The following is a 25410-nucleotide window of genomic DNA, read 5'->3' on the forward strand; positions in this document are numbered from 1 at the left end:
AGCATGAAGTCTACTTAGCAACTGTCATTTTTACCCAATTCAGGCAAGTGTAACTACAGCTATCTTTATTCATAAATTACATAGCTTTTTCTGAATACTAATTTCTCCCTTAAAGCAACATCAAGTGAGCTTTGTACTTAAATTACGTATCATAAAAGAATATTTGTTCTCTCCATATTAAATTTAATGACTTCTAATTTCAGAAAATATTGGTGTTTAGAGAATATAAATTGATTTCTATATCATTTTTAAACTTTTTTGAATTTATAATATAATGCTTTTGTGAAGGCATGGTCATTTCTACTAATTCATAAAGAATGATGGAAAAGAAGCATATTTTCTGAAAATAATTATGTATATGTGTGCATGTTTTAATGAAACAGTATAAATATAGGTGTCACATGTTTTCATGCATATGTACACATATAGATCATAGTTAATCATTCTTTTTATCATCAAACATATACATGTATGTGTGTATTTGTGTATATTTTAATACATAACATACATAATATACATTCCAAGAGTTACACATATACACAGTATATCCCCAAAGTCTTACTGTAGTTTTGAGCTATTAAAGCTAAATTCTAAGTTTCTGGAACCAGACAGATGGAAGGGTTAAACTGCTTCTGAGTATTTCATCCATTTATAAACAGATCCAACAGGTCCCCCACAGGAATCCTTGGTTCTTTTGATTTAAAAAAAAAATTCTTTATTGAGTAGGACCAGATACAGTTCCTTCCATCCATTCTTCTTTTATAAAATATACAAATATTATGTATATGTATTATTATTGAAATATATTGGTATGCACATATATATACAAGTACATATATATATAAACATCAGTTGAAGATAATCATTCATTCAATAATTATGGAAATGTTCAGAATGACAACTTCTTAATAAAAATGCATATTTAAAATATTCATTAACATCTCTAATGAGTATTCCAAGTTCCTCTATTTTCTTGTTTATGCAGTTTAACAAATGTATACATTATACACAAATGAATATGTATATATAGGTGTGTGTGCATATATGTACACATATATATACAAATATATGACAAATGTAGGAAGAAATATTGACTGGATTTTTATCATATATTTTTAAAAACAATTCTGATTTTATCAGATTAATTTATGTAAAATACATGAAAATATTAATTCTTAGGAAATCATATTTTGTAGGCTGAAAATCTACAGTATAATTTTTTCATACATTTAATCACACTTATTACTATAGATTATGATATTCTTCATTCTGATTTTTTTTGCATAAATGATTAATGTGTGCTGGAATATAAAAGCACATGTATTCTCACCTGATATTGTTTGACTCAATAAAATATTTTATCAAGTTACCCAAAGCTAAATAATAATAGCACATGATCTTGTATGGCATCAGGAAGATTCTTGGTCATCTCCTTTATGTCTCACAAAATGCAACCCAGTTGTCCTATATTTAGGCTTAAATGGAGGTAGGATTATGCCAAAGGGAAATACATGAAACTGACATTATTAATTTAGTGATAGTTTCCTAAAGAGAATCATAGAGATAAGAAAAGACAATCACTTTCCTTGAAATATTATCTCTGTTAATTCATTATTTCCATGAAGACCTAATATACATATATCCAAACACAAAATATATTCAGAATAGGAATGTCTTGATATAAACTGTCTGCAAATTCCCTAAATTTTTTTAACACCCCCAGATAGCCATCATTAAAAGATTAACTTAATATAACAATTCATCATACTTAAAGTTGTATCTTCTACTGGTTTCAACTATATCTTCAATTCCCCTTGGCAAGACACTAAGAAATGGAAAATGATATGTAGACTGAACATGAAGCCCTAAAGACCTGGGCCGTATATTTGACACAATGTAACTCTGTGACCCAGAAACAAATCAGTTCACTATTCATACTCTAGAAAACTCTCTAAAACTGCCCCCAAAAAATGTATAGACATATTAGTAGAGGGAGTCTGCTCACCTAGAAATGCCTGACATCAGTGAAACTGCAGGTCCAAATCCCTATCTAAGGGACAGGATTTACCTCAATATTCTATTTTTTTTTCATTTCACAGTTCTCATTTTAAAGTCCCTACACTTAAATTAAAAATTAAAGGATCAATTATAAGCCAAGATCACAAATAGTAACCCAAATCAGAATTCAAAGCTAACACTTTTCCCCTGTACTGAGTCTATCACGAATATTCATATTAATCACAAGATAAAGATTGGAAAAGGACTGCACAGAGGTCTCATTTGATTTTTTACAACTATCTTGTATGATGGGTATTTTTATTCTCATTTTACAAATGAGGAAACTGAAATTCAAAGGAGTCGAGAACTCACCCTGAGTCATATAGATAGCTAATAAATAAAAAAGGTAAGACTGGAACAGAGGTCTTCCTGACTCCACCTCCAGTACAGTAAACAAGAACTAAATTTGACTAATTCAAAAAGTGTAGGTTTCCCTTGGTTTAAATCATATTATTTCATAAGGCCTACTGCCTAAATTCTGCTTTCCTTCTATCTCAAAGGACTGTTCCTATTGGCCTAATCCTAAAAGTGAATCTTAATCCAGTTACAAATTGCAAAACATGGAACAGTTGGTAGTGTTTTGTGAGACTTGAGAAAGGTGTTTGGCCAGAATTGAACCTGACTTTGATACACGACCATGTTCTATTATTGTTTAATTTTGGGTATTTCTCCCCTAGGAGGAGGACAGAGGAGAACTAACCAGCTCCAGGACCAAGGTAAGAGGGGAGTTTTCTTTCAAAGGAATGTACATCATCCATTTGAAGGAAACCCCTCCCCCACCTGTCTTGTTTTTTTCCCCTCCTTCTTTGTACATTTTTTTTTTAAATCCAAGTCTAGAGGCCAAGATTAACATCTCTTCATGTTGGTGATTTCATCTTCCAACTGTAGGTGTTTCGATAGGAGCAAAAATATGCAGTTAAGTAATAAAGGCTAAGAAATCATTCCTGTCCCCATCATCATTTTAATGTCTTGACCCAATCATATTACAGAGCAGCCTAGAATTCTTCTAAAGGAAAAAAAGACTTTATCATTTTTTCATTTTCTAAAATTTTATTTGTGAATTAGTATATGGAAAGGCAATGGGAGTGAAATTCCAATGAGAGGAAATTCACAAAAAAAAAAAAAAAACATAAAGCTGATATCTGATGTATTGTTATTAAACATATAATTTGTTATTAAGGAGATTTAAGACTTTTATTTATAAGTTTAGTTAAACACTCAACAATGACTAATTAATTACATTTTAAATTTGATCAAGATGGAACATTGTCTTTTACATGCCAGGCATTTATTTCAGACTTAATAACTATATGACTTTAGGGTATAATTGTTATAATTTTTTTGATTTTTAAACATTTTTATTTAAAGTTTTGAGTTCCAAATTCAATCATTCACTCTGTTCTTCCCTTCTCTCCACCCTGAGATAATTGGATATATACCTGCAAGTACAGAAAATATTCCAATTGGTAATTTTGTACAAAAAGACACAAATAAAAGGGGAAAAAATGAGAGTTAAAAAAATAGCATATTTCAGTCTGTAATCAATCAGTATAATTTATTTCTCTGAGGGTGTATAGTATGCTTCATCATTAGTCCTTTGGGATTGTTTTGGATCATTGTATTGCTAAGAATAGCTAAATCATTCATAGTTCTTCATCTAATAATATTGCTATTACTATGTATAACATCCTCCTGGTTCTGTTTACTTCATCATGCATCAGTTCATATAAGTATTTCCAGAATTTTCTGAAATCATCCTGCTTGTCATTTCTTATAGCACAATAATATACCCTTATAATCATATGCCACCGTTTGTTTAGCCATTCCCCAATTAGTGGACATCCCTTTGATTTATAGGCAGTTGTTATTAAATACTTTATGTCTTTAACATCAGAGAAAATAAGAATCCTGATAGCAAGGAAAAATATATTTTATTACTAAGTTCTAACTCGATGTCAAGTTCATTTTCTTTTTTTATTCCCTTTTTTATTGTTTGGTCAGTTTCCCTGGCTGTATTCTTCATCTGGATTTATCTGAATTTATAATTTTCTATGGAAGAAAAACCCAGCCTTTGATTCAGTTAGGGTCCATGTGATGCTTCTAAAAGGCGTGAGTACAAGAGAGGAAAATGATAAGGAAATAAAAGGATAGCCAAAAGAAAAATTCAAAAAATGAGAAACATAAAAGAACTTTGGAAAGGTCTGGCTTCCTGTCATTATACTTCAATAAAACATATTTATCACTATTGTCTTTCATGAGCATATGAAAATAGAAAACCATGAACCTAAGAAACTCAACTAGAACTTGGGGCAACATCCAGATCAAGAAAAAGAGAAACATGGGACTCAAAAACCAAGAATAATTTAAGAGACTGAGGAGAATAAGGTACACAAAAATTGAAGAATTATATATCCAAAAAAAATCATCAAATTTCAAAACACAATTTGATAAATCTTATTTTTTCCAAGTTAGTATGCAACAGCTGCATGTTGTGAGGTGTTTTTTTTTGGGGGGGGAGGCTATGGGGAATTTCAGAAACTATAATTCTCTTAGTTTTGTAGGAAAATTTTCCTCTGCCAATATAAATTAGCAACTCACTACCTTGTATTTTTTTCTTGGGGAATTGAAAAAATTAAGTAGCTCGCTTATGGCCATAGAGCTATAGAAGAATGTTCCAGAAGCAGAAGTTAAATCCAGGCATATGTTCTATCCACTATACTATGCTGATTCATTTTCAGGCTGATAGAGCTTTTCTTGAGAGTGTTTTTATAATAATTTAAAAGTCTTTTAAGCTATATACATTTTTACTTGATGTGATTTCACACTGAATGCTGTCATAGAAGATATAGCCATAAAAACAAGTGTGAGCATTTTTAATCCCAGTCATCCTCAAATCTAGGATTTTTTTCTTTGTTTGTTTTGTTGTTGCTGTTGTTGCTGTTGTTGTTTTAAGAGCAATGGATTTCCAGAAGATAATGAAGTTTTTTCATGATTGTTATTTTCCCAGATGAACCCAGCTTTATGTAGACTCTTATGTACAAATATATTCTCTACCAGTTGGTGAACAATATCAGAGCCAATTTTTTTTAAATTTTTTTAAAGGACAAAGAAATACTTTGTTTTATAGAACTATCTAAGAATACATACAAATGAGTTGAGTATTTCAGGTATCTTTATTTGGTTAATTTGCTAGATTTTTATTGCCATTTTCTCCCAAGGGCGTAGATTTAATATCACACAGATTTGACGTACATAGCTTAATTTGAATTCTTAATGATATATTTCATAGTATATAATATATATATAGCTCATTAAAAGAAAGATGTTTCAGTGTTACCATAGCAATGATTTCCTGCAACATATATCTTAAATGAAAATTAAATCAATCATTGAAATAAATGCTGTTGAGCATCCAAAGATAGAAATCATTCCATCTGATGACTTCTTTTGGAACAGAACGTCACAGAGTAATCAAAATTATCTGCTTAAGTAATACTTGATTTCAGATAAAAGTAGATGGTAAATATAAAGAATTTATTAAATTATATGATATGACCTTAGAGAAATAAGCACACATGGGAGAATTTGGGGACTTGGAGTTATTTTGTATTTTACCAAAAAGAGAGGACTATAAACTTTGGGGTAAAGGGAAAGAAATGTCTTAGCAATTAGAATTGGAACAGTTTAAAATTGGTTCCTTCAGGCAATAGTGATAGTTTTCAGAAGCTAGATGACCAACTGTTTTGTATATTGTAATGAAGGTTGGTTTTTGTTTGTTTGGTTGGTTATTTTTTAGTATGGTTTCAACTAAATGCCCCGGGAATCTCTCCCAATTCTCAGATTCTGTGGTTCTATGAATTTGTTCACTTGTGTTACTTTGATTAAATAAGATGTGCCTTAGAATATATTTATTAATTTTGAATGTATTAAGATAACAAGATAAATATCTAATATTTCTACTGTTTATTATATTCTAACTTTTTTAAAACTCCAAATGAAATTGATGCATAACTAATGTTAGACGTTCATTCTCATAAGTGACTGAAAGTGGTGATCTCGAACATATAGACTTTAAATAACTTTCTTTTATTTATTAACTATTTACAAAGTATTTATTCTGTTTATAAGAGTCACAAATCATTTCAAACATTACTTCAAGGAAATAGGTAGGTTTTTATTTAAAGAGTAATATAAATGCCCAGGAGATTGGTGCTTAATGCATGAAATAAATCTTACTCTGTTCTGATGATGAAAATGTGGACCATGAGAGTCAGAAAAAGACTATAATTACTTTAAAAGATACCTTTGGGCCATAAAGATGTTCCTGTCCTAGAAGTCCAGAATGTGCTTAGAAATTTCAAACTAAATCTTAACCCTAGACTTTTCCTAGCACAGACTCAAACTTTTAATCATTCTAGAACCTACATAATGTTAGAGGGATAATTCATGTTCTGGATCCTCTAAGGGAAAGCCTGACTTTTCAGGTAAAATATAGATTAGAGTTGCTCAGTCCCTGATTATATTGAATAACACTAATATCTTTTTAGATTATTAATAAAAAATGACCATAATAAAGAAATAAAGCTTACTCCATTATATTAATACTTGACTCATAATGTCAGGATTTTTCTTGGTAATTCCTTTCCCATAGTAACCTCATGATTCAAGACAAATCCTTTTTTTAGTCTATCAAAAATTCCTAGACAAACCCTTCTTATTATTTTGTCAGAAGTTCCCCAGGATTGAAAATTGCTATAATGGGAATGAAAAATGAGGAAATACAATCGGTATAGAGGCAAACTGAGGAGCAATGTAATGTAATAAACAAAGTACTGAGCTCAGAGTTCGGGGAAGTCTTAGGCTTAAATCTTGTTTCTAAATATTTACTATTTGAACCTGGGCAAATAACTTAATTTCTCTGAGTCTCAAGCATCAATTTGGGACTTGTTAACCAAATCATAAATTGGTTGCAATCTAGACTTATGGAAGGAATTCTCACCAGAAGTTTTCTATGGTGAAGAAATCATAGCTTATTTGTATATAAAATTTATTCAGAATTCCCTAATTCTTGAAGCTTTGCTTTCTTTTCCCCTTTCCTAGCCCCACTTCTTATCAATTCCCAAATCACTGTAGATAGAACAACATGGAAAAACCTAACTAGAGTAAAAACAGCCACCACAAAGAATTCCCACCCAGTGGATGTTATTCTCCTTCTATAATGGTCCATCAGCAACCTACCAGGTTAATACAATTCTGCATGATGTCTTAAGGCCACAGAAAATAGTTAGAACCAATGAAGCAACACTTTAAGATGACACTATGCACTCTCAAGTGAAAGAAATTTTGTCATCTATGATAACATATGAAATCTTTAAAGGGAATAGATTTAGAATTATTGGATTGCAACTAACTTGTGATTAAAACAGAAAAAAATTACTGTATTGTCTACAAGCCTTTCAATAACTTGTAACTTCCCAGGAATATGAGCTTCTTGATCTTACAACTTCCTTTAAAAAGCTGCTTTATTTCTTTTGCTTCTGAATAGACATGAGATAAGGACATGCCCCCTTTATTTCCAAAGATGACCTGTTTCTTTTGCCTTATTTGCTTCTTCAATATGTATCTTTTTCTCCAGAGTAAATCTGAGTCCAAAGTTGGGGTTGGGGAAAACCACATCACACATATTAAGTTATCAAGAATGATATTAACAGCAGCTAATGTCTTAGTGAATAGATAGTAGGCCTGCTGTCAGGAAGTCCTGAGTTCAAATTCAGCCTCAGACATTTACTAGCTATATATATGGCAAATCAGTTAACCTCTTTTTGCCTTGGTTTCCTGAACTATAAAATGGAGATGATAATACCGCCTAACTCTTAGGATTGTTGTGAGGATCAAATGAGATATTTGTTAAGTGCTTTAAAAGAGTGCCTAGCTCATATTAAGCTATATATATATATATATATATATTGTTGTTGTCCAATCATTTTAGTCATGTTCAGTTCTTCATGACTCCATTTGGGGTTTTCTTGGCAAAGATATTAGAATTCTTTGCCATTTCCTTCTCCCATTCATTTTATAAATGAGGTACTGAAAAAGCTATTAAGTGTCTGAGGACAGATGAGGAAAACAGAAAGGTGAGTCTTCCTAACTCCAGGTCTGGCATTCTATCTATTGTGCCACTCAGATGCTTATAAAATAGTAGGCTTATATAAATATTAAAATAATATAAAATAACACAATATATTGTGCCCATATAAGTACTAGTAGTTATTAATAGTATATAACTAAGCACTAAGAAATCTGAAATCATAAATGACAGGAAAATTTTTTTTAAATATTTAATTCTTAATTTCAGGAAATTTATAGAAAAAATTGTTTAGAATATTAATGACACCTCACCTGCACATTTCCATTTAAATAAACCCAGAAGGTAACAGGCCATAAATTCAGGTAACACATAGTCAATTATTGTTAATGAGAAATTAGAGAGGAGGGGAATTTAAATTAGACATTAGTTCAACTTTGCCTAAAATTGAAATGATGTAATGATAGAAGTCACTATTTTTCCATTGATAAATTTCAGTCTGAATTTAGCTTTAAAAATGTCACAGCTATAGGGCTACTAGGTGGCACAGTGGATAGAGTGCCAGCCTTGAAGTCAGGAGAACCTGAATTCAAATCTGGCCTCAGACACTTAACACTCCCTAGCTGTGTGACTCTGGGCAAGTCACTTAACCCCAATTGTCTCAGCAAAATAATAATAATAATAATAATAATGATTAAAAATAAATTAAATAAAAATTTTAAAATGTCATATCTAGCTCGAGCATCTGAGTGAATATTCAGGTTATAAGTGTCAGGTTTACCCTCTGATTCAAAACAACTGTCCTTTAAATTTTATCATATTTTGTTCTTTTCATTCTCTTGTATTTTATTGACATCTGTATAAACAAAGCCCAAAAAGCATCTCCTTCTTTTAATTGTTCATGTTGTCCATGTAGTACTTTCCTTGAGTTTTTTGTTTAGAAAATGTGAAATTGTTATCTATTTCCTTGTTTTAACCATTCTGAAAGGGTAATTGACATCAATAACCTCTTTATATCTCTCTTTCCAATATCTAATGGTGTGTGTGTGTGTGTGTGTGTGAATGTGTGTGTGTGTTACTTGCAAATTTTCTCTTAAAGGGCTTTTCATCTGTAGAGTATCTTTGTCTCTTCAAAATAAACTAAGTTCTGTAATTGTAGAATTTCCTTTTAGTATACCACTTCCTTCTTCTGTTTAAATGCAATGATTAGAAATATTGGGTTTTGCCCAATTTTACAGATTAATTTGATTAATTATATCAAATACCTACCATATTAGACACCATATTAGGCACTAAGGGTAATTTTTTAAGGAAATAGTACTGTCCTGATTTACAGGAGTTTACAATCCACTGGGAGAGATAAGGCATGTACAAAAGAAAACATTAAATCATACTGCAAAGCAGTATGTAATTAGAAATGAAAATGGTATAGGAAATAAATTACAGTAGTTGAGGATAAGAGAGATTGTAAGAACCTAGAGTTCTTATAAGGAATTTATGAGGAAGACCAGCTGGAGAAATTGAGGATAGAAAGCCTGAGGGATAGAAAGGCTTTAAAAAGTAAAGAAGGAAGAAAACTTGCTAGACTAAGAACAGGGATCAAACTGAGAATTAAAACCCTATTCATCCAGGTGAGAACACTGAGGAGATGATCCTGACTACAGCAACCAGTTCATATCAAAGACAAGAAGAAGCCAAATTTGATTAGATAGAATAAAACCTGAGTGCCGAAGTGCTTGAGCATCACTCTTAGGAATAGGCCTGGATGTCAGGAGACCAGGATCTTGTTCTTGGCTCTGTCACTGCCTAGTGGGATAAACCTTGAGCATGACATTGTCATAGTTTGGACAAAGGAATGTCCCTAGAAATATGGGAATAGTAGACAACACTACTAATCAATGTACAATATATTAAATCATGTACTAAACTATGTATTCAATACTGTACTGGTTACTGTTCTCCCAATTCAATCACTCTCCTCTTTCCATACCTTCATTCATACTATCCTTATGTCTAAAACTCCAAACTTCAATCAGTTGAAATACTATACATCCTCCAATATTTAAGTACTACCTCTTCTATGAGCCTTTTCCTGATTGTCCCAGCAACTATCTCTTTCACTTTAGATTATGTAAAATACTTTCTTTATATCACTGCTAAAATTTTATCAGATTCTATTCTGTATTACAATCATTTTTGAGCTTATCCCAGAACTCCTTTTAGACTATGAATTTCCTGAAAGCAGTACTATATTTATTTATCTTCATATTTTCATTATCTATCAAATAATATACCCTTTTAAAGCATTTTTTCAATTGAATGAAATTATAGGAATATGAATCTGGCATTATATAGTACTTAGCAAAAGATGGGAGCACAGAGAACTGTACATAATGTGATGACACTGGAAATGGAAAAGAAGGGGTGGATTCAATAGAATTTTCAAAGGAAAAATGATAACACTTGATGATTAATTGGAAATCAGAGTTGAAGAAGGAAAAATAAAAAATAACTCAGGTTTTTAGCTTGGGTGAATAATTGTGCTAAGTACAAAAATATTAAAGAAATGAATATGAGTGAGTTATGGAAGAGGATTGGGAATGTCATACATGTTTAGATTTCAGATTGTAGATTTAAAACTAGAAAAGACCATACAGTTTAAATCTTTCATTTTGTAAATGAGTAAATTTAGATGCTAAGCAGTTCTGATTTGCTCAAGGTCACAGAGGTATTAATGGAGCAGCTGGATTCAAACCTAGTCCTTTGTCTCCAAATCTAGTGCTTTTCTGATTGCCAGAGATTGCTTCATGCAATTTCTATGCTTCAGGGATAAATAGATGCCTCTTAACTATGTTTAGCTTAAACCCATAAACTAATTTCATGCCTGTTCTTCAGGTTCTTTTGGTGTATTGTGACCTGTCTGGCTTGGTCTTCCAGGCCCTGATCTCCCATTTTTATACCCTCACAATTCCTTTTCCTGGCTTAAAAATATTGCTCCTCCATCTGATTTTTTAAGCAACCTCCCTAGTGCTGGCATACAACATGTAGAAAATGTGTGCTTTCCTACCGGATTTGTGCTTCTTCCAAGTGGAAGCAGTGTTCTGCAGGTAACAGAGATTGCAAAGTAAATTAAGACCTTGAGAGTCCTTTGAGTTTCAATATATAATAAATCAATCAATCATTGAATGTGTCTACTAAGTATATACTTAGTAGACACATTCAATGATTCAATGATATATATATGTAAATGTATGTGTATATTTGTTTATTTTAATTGAATTGAAAAATCAAAAATGGATTTTTGAACAAAAGCTTTGGGAAGTTATCATTAAGCCTGATTCTAAGCCCAGTGGCCTTTTGAAGTTGGAGGTCCTTATGCCCAAACAGGAATCCCAAATATGAGCAGATTTAAGCCCATAAATAAAATTAAATGTAGTAGGTAAAGGAAAGGAGACAAAGAAATTCCTAACACCTTCCCATTAACAGCCTAAATCAAGTATTTTACTTAAAGAATTAAATGCTAGACTTACCCACAGGGAAAGCATCAATTATTTCCATTTATTTGGGAGTATGATTTTTAAAACCTATTTGATTTGACCAAGGCAATGACTTATTCAGAGATAAACCCTCTCCTTCCCACTCTACCCCCAAAATACTATATTTGACTGCTGATAATTTTTGTATTTTCATCTTCAAAAAAAATTTCCTATAATAAAACATCTATTTTCTCCTTTGGACCAGCTAGATGATAGAGATTTCCTATTTCTAAAACAAACTATGGAATTGTAAGATTAAAACTTGTACAACATAACTACATGGGAATTTTACAAGAATGGCTTAGAAAAAACACTTGTCCCTCTGAATATTTCAATATGCAGGATCTTCCTAGAGTCCTCTTTCCTACAGACCAGCATGCTGACTACTTTTAAATATGAGTCATAATCAGTCCTTCAAGCACAAGCACCTCAATAGAATCCATTTACTCAAGTAGGAATTAACAATGCAAATATAGAGGAAGATATAACCTAAAAGCAGCTGAAAAAAATATCTTCTTTTATAATCCCTCTTGACATTGTTGGATTATGAAGCAAATTTTTAAAAATGCAGAATTCACAGACTTAATTGCTTATGCATCATACAGAAACCCAACTAAAAATACTAAATCTTTCTTTAATTAAAAAAAGTTTTAAAATTATTTTAATTTTAATTCTTTTCCATCTCCAATTTAATCTGAGTTTGATTCTTCCCACCAAGAAACAATTCTCCCCTCTTCTTTTTGCATCTGAATTACTGATCACTACTCAGACTGTTTTTTTTTCCCCATTAGGTGGCATTTTTGTAGCATTGTTGCTACAAAAATCAAATTGATAAAGGACTTAGTTTCTTTTCCAACAGCTACATCTAAATGGCTACAGAGCAATTTAGACCCAAACCCGGCTTTCAGAATGGTCTCTCAAAAACCACTGAGGCAAATACAAGGCATGTGCTTGTCTATTTAAGGAGATAATTTGGAAAGAAAAGTAATAACAAAGCTCTAAGTTAAATTGAAAACTTAGTGGAGCATTGATCATTCTGAGAACTACTTACTTTTTTGGACCTTAAAAGTCAATAAAAGACTAGAATTGTGAAATGAACTGCTTATCATTAGGGTCGAGCAGACTACTAATTTCTACTTTTTATTATTTAAAAGAGCAATACCTATACTTTTATGTTTCCAAGTTCTCCTTGTTGATATAGAGTTATTTTTCTGAGTTAGGTATCTATAGACTTTATATAAAGTGTAGGCAGTTATCTTGGGCACTCTGTTTCCATGGTAGCTTGCTAACCATATATATTTTTTTTAATTATAGCTTTTTATTTACAAAACATATGCATGAATAATTTTTCAACATTGACCCTTGCAAAACTTTCTGTTCCAACTTTTCCCCTCCTTCCTCCCACCTCCTCCCATATATGGCAGGTAGTCCAATACATGTTAAATATGTTAAATACAATATATGTGTATATATTTATACAGTTATCTTGCTGCTCAAAAAAGATCAGATCTAGAAAGAAGGTTAAAAAAAACCTGAGAAGAAAAACAAAAATGCAAGCAAACAATAACAGAAAAAGTGAAAATGCAATGTTGTGGTCCACACTTATTTCCCATAATTTTCTCTCTGGGTGTAGCTGATTCTCTTCATTACTGAACAATTGGAACTGGCTTGGATCATCTCGTTGTTGAAGGGAGCCACTTCCATCAGAATTGATCATCATATAGTATTGTTGTTGAAGTGTATAATGATCTCCAGGTTCTGCTCATTTCACTTAGCATTAGCTCATGTAAGTCTCTCCAGGAGTCTCTGAAATCATCCTGCTGGTCATTTCTTACAGAACAATAATATTCCATAACATTTATATACCACAATTTATTCAGCCATTCTCCAATTGACAGGCATCCATTCAATTTCCAGTTTCTAGCCACTACAAAAAGGGCTGCCACAAACATTTTTGCACAAACAAGACCGCACATGTTTTTCAGAGTAAAAAGGTCTTAGGTGCACATGCTGTCTGGGTGACCAAAGACAAGCCATTTGGTCCTTCAGTATCTCAGGCTATTTTCAAAGACAAGTTACATATCAGACAAAGAGCTTTGTTGGGAATTTTCCATACTCATTAAATCACAGAATAAAACAAAACTTAAAAAATTTAAACAGCTAAAAGAAAATATCATGATGTATCTGCTCCTCTTTCCTGAGTAATCTGATTTCTTTGAAATAAGGAACAGCTTAAGTGAAACAAAAATGAGTGGGGAGGGTGTTGTAATATTTCTATCAATATCAATAGCACAACTATTAAGTAGTTTTAAATTGGATATAGTATAGGTTCTCAAGGTCATCACTAACTAAATAGATAGCATGTTTCTACTGAGTACATTTTTCCAGGTAATTCTTATATTTGTTTCATAGTGATTTTAGAAAAACTTCTATCAAATAGTCATACCTCAATAGCCTTTTGAAAATAGTATTCTCTAGTATCTAACTAAGGCCTTGGAATTTTAGTTAGCTGTTAGAAAGCTATGAGAAATAGATTCTTGCTAGAATAATGTAAGAAAGACCTGATTGCAATTTTAAAATTCCTAAATAAATCTAAAAAAGGAAAAGCTCTTAAGAATTTCCTAGGACCTCTAAGTTAATGACTCATCTAATTCCCTGTTACCCTAATTTGAGAGACCAGAGGCCTTGCCATCTTATGGATGTAGGGATATATATACACACACACATGAAAATATAGCTTATTTAATAGAAGACAGAATGATTCTAAGCGATGTTGAAGTGAGTATAGACAAAGGAAAAAGTAACTCATGATATGTGAAACAGCATTTATGCTTTTGAAAAGTATATCAGTTTCCTCAAACAAATCTTTTAATTCCTTACAAAAAGTTTACTCATAATTTGTTTTAAATACCGTTTTTGAGACCAACTAATTGTTCAACCTCTCATCATTCTGTTGAACTAAATTCTTCCTCTTCAATAAACTAATTCTCTTTTTAAAACTTCATATTACAAGCATCATCTACTTTGCAAAAGTGACATAACAAACACAATGCTAGATTTAGTACCCTGTGCCTAGACTCATATGCACAATCAGAAAATGTGGCCATTGTGACATTTTTATGAGGTAAGGAAAATTGTGTTCTAGTTTGTGTGGCATTGCTTTAATACTATCAAATTTTAAAAGTTTACTTTATGTAAGGAAAAGAAGGGAAATGCAAATTTTATCTAACATATAAGAAGGAATCTCCCACAATATTTGAGCGTACATAAATTTAGGCTTAAACATTTTAGTTGCTGATAATTATATTTTATAGATAGTCTGATGAATAGAATAGTAGCTTTAAAAAAGAAAACTTTATGCATGATTTATTGTATTACCTTCAGTAAGTTATTAGATCTTTTCATGCTTCAGTTTCTCAATCTTTCCTATAAGAATCTCTCTCTCTGTGTTTCTTTCTCCTTCTCTCTCCCTTCCTGTTTTTCCTTCTCCTTCTCCCTCTCTCTCTCTCTTTTTACATATATTTATATATGACGTACACATACGCATGTACACACACACGCACACACACACACACACACACACACACACACACACACCCCCTATACTCAACCTCTACACACACTTTATTATATGGTTATGAGGATAAACAATCAGTCAACAAGTAATTATTAAGCACTTACTATGTATCAGGAACTGATAAAATTATAAATACTTTGACTCTGAGATATAAGTAATCAATCTAGGAAACAATCATGGAAGAAAATACAATAGTATCCTGTCATAGGAATATGTAACAATAACAATTACTCACTTATGTGTATGCCTTTTTGTAATCTTTGTAGCAATTAGGCTTTAAAAATACCCAAATTATAAAGTAACATCAATCAATAATTTCACAAAGTCAATGATATCTTCTGAATAGAAGCAATTCCAGTTGGAAGTTCATAATGGCCATTCTAATGATGGGTAAAACTGCATCTGTAATGTCTTGAGCTTTCAGAAGATAGGAAGAAATACTGGTTGAAGTCCTAAGGTAACTTTTTAATAACAAAAATGGTCCTCCTCCTGTATTCCTTTTTAAGTGGACTTTATTTATAGCTTGCATTGTTGCTCTTACTTCACTCTCTACTGGGTAGTACTTTTAACCTAATACAACATGTTAACTAAAATAACTTTGTTTAGCTTTAAACTTTTTTTTGGTGATTTTCATTGTAACACTTCTATTTACGAAAGGAATAGAAGGAAAGTAAATATTTTATCTAACACATAAGAAAGAATCTCCCATAATACATAAGTTTGGGCTTAAACATTTTAATATTCTATTTTTAAAAATTTTTTCATGGTTCAAATACTTTTTATCACAGTCCAAAAAGGCAACCCAGACCTACATATTTAGCATAGATATAGACACTTTTGGAAAGAAATTAATTTTTAATAAGAGAAGTCCATTTCTTTGTCATCAATATTTCCTCTGACTGAAATATTTTACCTAGAGAGTGAAACAAAGTAATCAGTGTGATTGTCTTTTTGTTTTGGTTATATTCTGTTTTAAGTCAAGCAAGTTTTGAGAATTGGACAAAGTTAAAAGATATCAGTGATGAGATGATTTGCACTAAACAGCATCAAGTAAGTACAGTGGTTGCTGACACTAGATAAGAACAACATAGTGGTTAATGGTGAACTGGGTAATAATTTAATTTCTTTTGTTAACTTGTACAATATGAACCAAGAATTGAAATAGCAGTGTGAAACTAAACCGTTTTTACATGGCCTATTAGATGTAAGAAAGACAATGTCTGAGAGCTTAATTTTCAAACAATTACCTCAATTGAAAGCACCTTTTCCTTCTCCATTTCTTTATTTTTTTTTCATTTTTTTTAATTTTGCTGTGAAATCGTCTATGGATATGGCTTATAACCCTGTTAAATAACCCTCTCATAAAATGATTTTACTTTCATAAAAGCGTTCCTCATAAATATATATGTATATAATATAAAAATTACAAGCCCATCCACTATTGATTTTTTTTAATATACTATGTCTAAAATTAAAACAAAATGCACTGTTATAAAAGTTAATTTTTTCCCCATGGATTAAATTTCCCAATGAGATAATTTTCAAGTTATTTAAAATAAATTTTGTTTAATATTAATCTATAATAATAAATTAAAATAACCTTATTCTCTTCCCAAGACAGATTTGGTTTTATTTTTTAATTAGCTAGGACAGTTTTCCCTAGATTATAAGCTGTTCCTCTACCTGAATCTGATTATTCTAAATACATTTCTGTATTTAGAAAAGGACCATTGGTGCTTTGTTCCAGGCCTATGAATCTAGGGAAGACTAAAAGTTCTCTTGGTCCTTAAATAAAATAGAAACAATATAGCTTAAAACATAATTAGTAAGAATAAATAGATAAAATAGGAGCTACCACTTGATAGACTGACCCAAACTCTTCCATTTTCCCATTCTCTTCCACCTGGTTAACCTAGGTGTGAGTGCTCATGGTTTTCCTGGACACAATTATGGCTCAGTTTTCTAGTGACCACAATGATATCTCCAATTGCTCACTTTAAGAAGCTCACTTAACTCCTTAAAGGCTCTTATACAACACAGATATAGATAAATTCAGTTTTTCTAATTTGTGCTGTATAAATGTTCCCACAGGGGCTAAATGAGTGTCTCTGAAAGTGAATATTTTAACCTGGAAAGATATTTGCTAACTGGGTACAACCAGGCAATGTAAGAGCTAGAAATGTGTAATGAGTTACAATATTGAGAAAATATTTTTTTCTGAAAAGGCAAACAAAATATTAATAATCTAATAAAATATATAAATCAATTTATAAATTAATTAATTTCTGAATCTAATTAGACATTATAACCTTTTCAATTCCTCTGGAACTTGTCAGCACTCAATAATTATTGAATTATCATAAAACCAAAAGAGACAGTGTAGAGTTCATGAACAGAAATTTGGAATCAAAACTGCCAGGTCTTATCTCTAATATATACTGTGTGATAATGGACAAGTTACTTAACCTCTTAGTGTCAGTTCTATAAAACTGTTACAGATGAATTGTAGATCTGCATTGGTAAAGAAAGTTTCTCCAATGGGAGTTCCCTCCACCAAAGAAATCAAAGTTCTGACCAAAGTTTCAAAACAAAACAAAACAAAACAATATTTCCAATATTGAAACTACACTCTGGTTTTAAGTGAAATTTCATTAAATGAGCCCCCTAGTGGACTAAAAGACTTGTTTCTAGTGTATCTAATTTAAAACCAGGATGACTTGGAAAAATAAGATCCACTAAACATTTTTTTAATATTATACATAGAGTATATGACAGTATAAATAGAAGAATTAAAAAAACTTTTCACTCACCTACTTATATTTTTAGATATAGTCATTAATCTTCTAGAGAAAAATTTAAGAAATATTTTCTCTATCCATGAGTTAAAAATGGAGAAAATTTACTCCTGGGCATATGTCTTATATAAGCAGTAGATTAAAATGAAGGCATTACTTTCCTAAGGTTTAATTACTTAATGCACACCTGATCTGTTCTTCTAAATAGCATGTAATGATTTTAACAATCAAAATAGAATTTAGACCTTTTTTCCTAAGGCCTGAATTCTAGTCTAATAAATCCTGACTTCTGGTCTATTTCCATCAATACTTACTAAACTGAGACAAAGCACAGAACTATAAATTTTACTCCTTCCCATACTCCACTTCCCTCCAAAAACACAAGGCAGAAACTCTGCTCAATTTAACTATGATAGAGGATAGACAAGAAATCATTAGCCTTCTCCTTCAGAGAATAAAATGCAACCTGGTATATTTCTCTACCTTTAAATGCTGACTTTCCGCAAGGATCCAAAACATAATCCCTTAAATCTCAGTTTTTTAGTGTCTTGCCAAAACTCCCATCTAATTAGTCATCAGCATAAATTATTTGGCTTATGGAAGAGCTATTAAAAAAAAAAAAAAGAGCTACCAAATACCACAGGCATTTTTGTCACATTTGAAAATAAGCAAAATAATTCAGACTTTTGGTTTGGATTGCAGTGGAGGGGGTTGTAATATGGTAATGAGAGGTTTATTTACCTTATGGGAGAAGCTTATAAAAGAGCTTAAATCCTCATTCCTTCTAACATCTTAACAGCTGTGCAGTTTCTTACAAAATATGTTTTATCGTTTCAAGAAATGCTGTTAACCTCGCAGTTTTAAAACTGAATGAACAAGGCCTCTTGGACAAATTGAAAAACAAATGGTGGTACGACAAAGGAGAATGTGGCAGCGGGGGAGGTGACTCCAAGGTTAGCCTCAATGTCACCAAAGCGGGTAAACAGTATGTAAAGTAATTGGTGCATCTGCTGGGGTCCTTCCTTCTGACCTGAGACTTGTGATACTACCAGGACTGCTGGTAAAGGTTCCTCATGTACTATAGTATGCAATTACTGTCAAAGCAAAAATATTTGCATCTGTTGTCAATTTCAGGAATTAATCTTTCATTCCAGTACCAAGTCCCTATGGTTTTCAGGACACTATAGAGAAGAAGCCAAAGGCAGATCAGTCTGTAGTCTAATTCATAGCAGGTATAGAATAGAAAAGAGAAACAAAGAGCATACAACATTATATTCTAAGGGGCTTACCTTCAATAATTTATATATAAGCATTAGAAAAGAATAGTAAACATGACTTTGAGAAATTTGGTAGTGATAAAAAAGATCAGAGAGAGTAAATCAGGCCAGATACCTTTTCAAAGAGAGAACCAGATTCAATGATGAGAAAACATGGATGGGCTGAAATCTACATCTTTATTGGAAGTACCCCATTGATAAAATCACAGATTCATTGATTTGTTAGAGCAAAGATACACTAAACTCTAAGACTTTCTTGGGCTATCTTTCAGTGAATCAATAATTGAACAGGTTCCAATTACAGTTATATAAGAGACTAGAAATTATCGTGTGATAACTAAAAAACTGCGTCTTCTCTTAAAATAGAATCAAGGGCACCTTAGCCTATTATCATTGAATATTTCTTACTGATTCTCTTTAAAAACAAGGTCAACTAAGTTTTATCTTTACTTTATCTTTTTTTTTTATTTCCAGCATATTCCTCTGACCTTTTTTCCCCTAAGCAGTGCCTTAAGGGAAAAAAGGAAAATTTATATAGAAGATATAAAATATCATTGAATGTGCCAAGAATCACATTTTAGAATGTCCTATGAGTGTATATATGTAGGTGCAGTGCAGTGCAATACAGTTAGGGGAACCTGCATGCACAAGTGGGCTTTATACAGGTACTAGATAGTTGTTCTCAAGTAGTTTGAAAATAAAATGAAAGTTGAAACATGAGTTTTATAATTATCCCTTGATTATAAAATCATTTGTTCTTTCTGGTAATACTTTCTTTTATTCCAGTATCTAAGATACAAAGTTTAATATTATTATTATCCACCCCAAAGAGAAGCCTCCTGTTGTGTGGGTTTGTGTTTTGAATACTCATAAGACTTCAGGCCAACTCACAGTGAGGACACAATTATGACCTTTTCGATGTGCCAATATGCTTGCAGAGGCATGCATCTGACTAGGAAATGCATTAATTTCTGGAAAACTCATAAATATAATAGTACTGACTTGGAAAACTAGAAATATCAGCTTCTCCCAATCAAGCAAAAAATCCATAGCCCAGCTATAAATCATACAATATGAGTATTGGATGACCCTTGAGAGATCATCTAGCTTTTCTAACAGAGGAGAAAGCTGAGATCTAGAGTGGTGAATGTATGATTCAGTTCAGCACCTTCCTGTCTATTCTAATTTTTGCAAGAGATGAGAGAAGAAAAGAAGGGATTTAAATACATACAAATACCTTAAACCTGGAGATAAGGAAAAAAGAAAGAAGTGACTATGTTCTCCACATCTCTTCCATTTCCTAAGTGCTGCAAAGATATTCTGTAAGATGGTATCATAGAGAAAGAGAAAGAAGAAATAAGAAGCATGAAGTGGGATTCATAGTTCTCTATTCGTGAGAGTCTCTAGGAGAAAGATAAAAAAGAGAGAAAGGAAAATCAATAAAATGTCCTTTCTTAGATTAATCTAAGAGACTGTCTAATTTGTTGATATTGCTTCTATAGCTAATATATAGCACTTATTTCAATAAGAATACCTAAATTAATAACACTACTATGTAAATTAAATACATAAAAATATATTATGCCATCCAGCAGAACATTTTCTAATGGAGTATTTAATATCATTCAAAAATATTTGTTGATATATGGCTATTTTTATCAGCTCTACAAGGAAATCTAGAGTCGGTCTTAATGGATAAATTTCTTAATACTAATAATGAAATGCCTTCTTTTGTTTTCTACCAAGGCCTCATTACTTTATCTGAGGAAAAATCATATGAACAAATGTAGAAGTTTAAAAGAAATTGAGGAGTCATAAACATGTTTTGAATCAAAAATAGTTAGATTTTTATCTTTATGTGATTCAATGCTCTTATAATTCAAAAAATGAAATGTTTTTATTAGTTAACATTCTGTTATATATCACAACTATAAACCTTGCAATGCTATGTTAAAATGAGTGCTAAAAAATTATTGCAAATCTTCAAATTAAAAATAAAACTTTTAAAATATTTATTAATTAAATTATTACTCAAAAAATAATTGTTTTAATTAATTAAATAATGCTAATGTTATTGGATGGTTAAGCAAAATACAGGATATAACAGGTAGTTAAGTATTTGAAAAGATGTTTTTTTCCTCTTTCCCCCAATGCCCTCCATCTGAAAACTTTATCTATCTTCACAGACTACTATATCAGAGGCCTTGTGATACATTCTAGGGAGTATGCAAATATGAGTGAAAGAGCCTCTAACATCAAGAATTTGCCATCTAAGAAGAAACTAATAAACTCTTTGAGGGTGTAAGTAAATGTCCAAACAAATCAAAAACACCTAGGTTTGAATTCTTTTCAGTTTACATGAGTGAGCTTAATTGTGCCTCAGTTTCCTAATCTGTAAAATGAGAATTTGACTAGGTGATTTCTAAAGTATAATCTTCCTAGTAAAGCATGATGAATTTTTCTTTAGGGCAGCTGCCCAGAAGACAACCACTGGAACATATATTACTTATTTTATGGAATACTACTCAGAAAGATGATCTGATAGTTTAGCTTATCCTACCCAGTCATTTAATGGAAGATGAGACTGAAAGTCAGAGAAAAAACCTAGAGAGCCCAGGTGTTATGGATCCCAGACTAGTACTTTTTCTACCATAGCACACTATCCTTATATCTACACAGTAAGTTAAATGAACAGATAGCAACTAGAGGGATTAATTATATTTCTCTAAAAAAAAAAAATAGGTATATAGACAGGAGAACATTCTTTAAGATAAAAAATCTCCAGCACTAATGAATATCTTCTCTTTTTTGCCTCCTCCAACAATATTTGATGGTAATGGAGGCAAAGAAAATGGCAGAAGAGACTAAATTTTCTGATGAAGGATAATTTCTGAAAAAAGTCATATATTCTGGCTACTCCTTATATACTGAAGGATTTCTAACTATATTATAAGAACTTCATTATATGGTTTTAAGAATTTGATTATATGAATATGTTGGAATTAAATTGTGTTTAGATTTATATAAAGGAAATTATCTCTATTAAACATTTGCATGAGAATAGAAGATTATTCCAGCAAAACTCAAATAATATTTGTCAATGATCTCCTTTTATATTTTAAGCATGAATGATCCTTTCTCAACAATGCCTAAGTCATCTTTCCCTTGGCAGGGTGTTATGTGTGAATAGTAGTGATATGAATATGATAGCAGATATTAGGGGCATGCTTCATGGAATAAGTAAAATCCTATCATTAGCATAACTGAAAGCAGGAAATGAAATGGACTATAGCCAGCTTCTACAAAGTCAGTCTGTTGACATACACTTTTATAAATCCTGAAGAGAAACAAAATAAATAAATTTATGGAATAACAAATTGAAACAAAATTCTGAATAATAGAGAAAATATCTCAAAGCCAATAGTTTTGGGTTCACAGTAATTGCATACCTTTTATTTACCAATCTTCCCTAGCAGTATGTGCCTGTTACCTAAAGCGATCGAGCAGGCCCCAGTTGTATGTCTTTTTCTAAACCTGGGCCTATAGTACAAGACATAGTACCCACTGTGGCCTCTGCTCTGTCACTTTACCATGCGATTCTAATGTAGTTTTACTTGAATAACATAAAATAACATATATAATGTTATTTATGTTATTTTCCACGTGAAGAACTCCTGTAAACCTTGCCGTTTTGAAACTCAGTGAGGCAGGCGTCTTAGACAAGCTGAAAAACAAATGGTGGTACGATAAAGGTGAATGTGGACCCAAGGACTCTGGAAGCAAGGTTAGTCACTGCAGCTCGGGACCTCCTCTTGTGTTCACCCAACACTAAAGGGAGCCATGGTCAAACCTAGATGGAAACTAAGCAATGAGCATTCCTCTTCCTAGCACAAACCTACCCATTGAAATTAGTTGTATTAGTTTTTAAAAATGGGGTCTGGCTTAACACACATGTACACACACACACACACACACACACAACCCACTTGTTCTTCCAATATTAAAGCTTTAAGAAAAATAAACCATTAAATGCAGAACAAACCTTTTTTTAATGTTTCTTTTAATGGGGTTTCTTTTAAGTTAGAGGTCTCCAATTTAATATAACACTGATTTAAAAAAAAAAAGATTTTATTTTATTTTGTTCAATTTGCTTTGGACTTCATCAATTCAGAGTTCTTACTGAATTTACAAAACAAGAAAGGGGATAGTTACTTTTAGCCACTAGAAAAAAAAAAGAAAAAAAGAAAAATCTACATTAAAGAAATGAATGTTTACCCAGAAGAGTTCAATAATACTGATTTCCCCAAATTGGCAAATAATGCACTTTAATTTAAAGAGGCACTATTACAAGAATATCCCATTAAATGAAAGTATGGAAGTTTCAAGTTTTTAAATTTTCCCATTAGGTTATTCAATGTTTAGTAGTAGCATTTCTAACTCATAAAATTTTTAATTAATGAAATTTGGTTTTGGAAAATGACAAGACCTATAACTCTGTTTCAATTAGATACATCTGAAATTGATGGTTGCAAAAAAAAAAAAAAAGCATTGCAAGGTAACATGATATATGTACATGTGTGTATATATATGTTATATATGTGTGTATATATATATACACATATATTATAGAAAAAGGGTTTTTGTCAAGCCTTCTAATTTTAGAGGTATGGAGAACTCATTCTGTTTCCACTTTGCTGAAGAGGGCAAGTCTCATGTAACTCGTAGTCTGTATTAAAGAGTTGCATGTGACAGTGATAGGTTAAATGATTGGTCCATAGTCGCAAAGATAGTGCATGTCAGAGGTCAGACTTTATTCTGCTATATTGCTTTATATACAGATAAAGCATACTAAATATATGTCTAGTTCTTTTATATTTGAACATGTGTATTTATTGGCAATTATCCATTTTTCTGAAAAGGAAAAAAATAATATTTGATGTTTGATATGTAGCATATAACCTTAGAGCAGATATTATGGATGGAATTTTTAAATAAGTAGAAATCAGGCAAAGTTCTAAATCACTTCTTATCAAACTATCAAATTTTTCTAAGAGTTTTCTCCACCTCTTGTCCTTAATAGCATTGGTCTTTTAGCTATAATAGAATGAAAGCTTTCTTTAGAATATCAAAGATTCTTTTACCTTTCTGGTTCAGACAACTTACTGTCTATGCTGAGATGAAGTCCTTGATAGAATTTCTGAAAATCAGTTACCAGGACCACTCTAGTAATGCAGAACAAATAGTGCATCTTTAAATTAAATCACCAATAGTGCTGTTCACGTTTTCCATTATCTTAATTCTAAGAAAATAATAAGAGACCATTGCTTAGGCCACTAATTCTCTTCAAATGTTTCATACAAGTGTGGGGTTACATGGTGCCATGCATATTACCTTACAAATATATGTCTAATTGTAGAAAAAATTATTATGAGAAAATCCAGAGGTTAAGTTGTGTGAACATCTTAATGTCCCTGATAATTTAAAATCATGTGCTTGGCTATTTCAGAATATTTTGCAATAAGATGCATGCCTGAAAACACCATATAATTAAAAATATCTTAATAAGAATGGAAATTAGATTATTCTAAAATATTCATAGCTGTGCTAAAACATGAATAATTTCATTGCTTAAATACTGTGTAGAATAAATCTATCTATCCATGGCCAATATAGCATGTATCTGTCATATCAGTGTAACATATATGAAGAAATATGTCTTTTTGATACTTTCCTTACTAGTTAAAGGGACTTTCCTATATAGAATAGCCTTAAAATGATTAAATAGCCTGTTACTATCTATGCACATGATTATTCAAATAATAACCATGAAAAACTGGTGTTGAAAACCTTAGTTCCTTAATAAAGGATGGAAAGGTAGGGAGAAGCAGAATCATTCCCCTACTGAAATGGCAGATATTAAAAATTTTTCTTGTAATGTTTACAGAGTCAAGCCAACCCATCACCCATGTAACAAACTTTTAATTAAATCATTTTCACACTTGTCACTTATTTCTGACACTCTGTCCAAATGTTTCCTTTCTTTTGATATGGGGGAGTGAAGTGGTTTTAATTGCCTACTTCA

At 31.5% G+C, this 25410-nt stretch overlaps 1 protein-coding gene across 7 annotated transcripts in view; it reads left to right on the forward strand.

Annotated features, from left to right (window-relative positions):
* Positions 1 to 25410, forward strand: part of GRIA4 (glutamate ionotropic receptor AMPA type subunit 4) — a 485575-nt gene that overhangs the window by 451629 nt on the left and 8536 nt on the right. For 3 of the 7 annotated variants that reach the window (XM_051986908.1, XM_051986911.1, XM_051986906.1), the window contains one exon: positions 22998 to 23112. In XM_051986908.1, the coding sequence (XP_051842868.1) occupies positions 22998 to 23112 (115 nt within the window). Of the gene's footprint in view, positions 1 to 18889; positions 19005 to 22997; positions 23124 to 25410 lie in introns of those variants that run through there. The other 4 variants (XM_051986910.1, XM_051986907.1, XR_007952112.1 and 1 more) reach the window with 3 other exon arrangements.

Source organism: Antechinus flavipes, chromosome 3 (assembly GCF_016432865.1).
Source record: "Antechinus flavipes isolate AdamAnt ecotype Samford, QLD, Australia chromosome 3, AdamAnt_v2, whole genome shotgun sequence".
NCBI classification, from domain to species: Eukaryota; Metazoa; Chordata; class Mammalia; order Dasyuromorphia; family Dasyuridae; genus Antechinus; species Antechinus flavipes.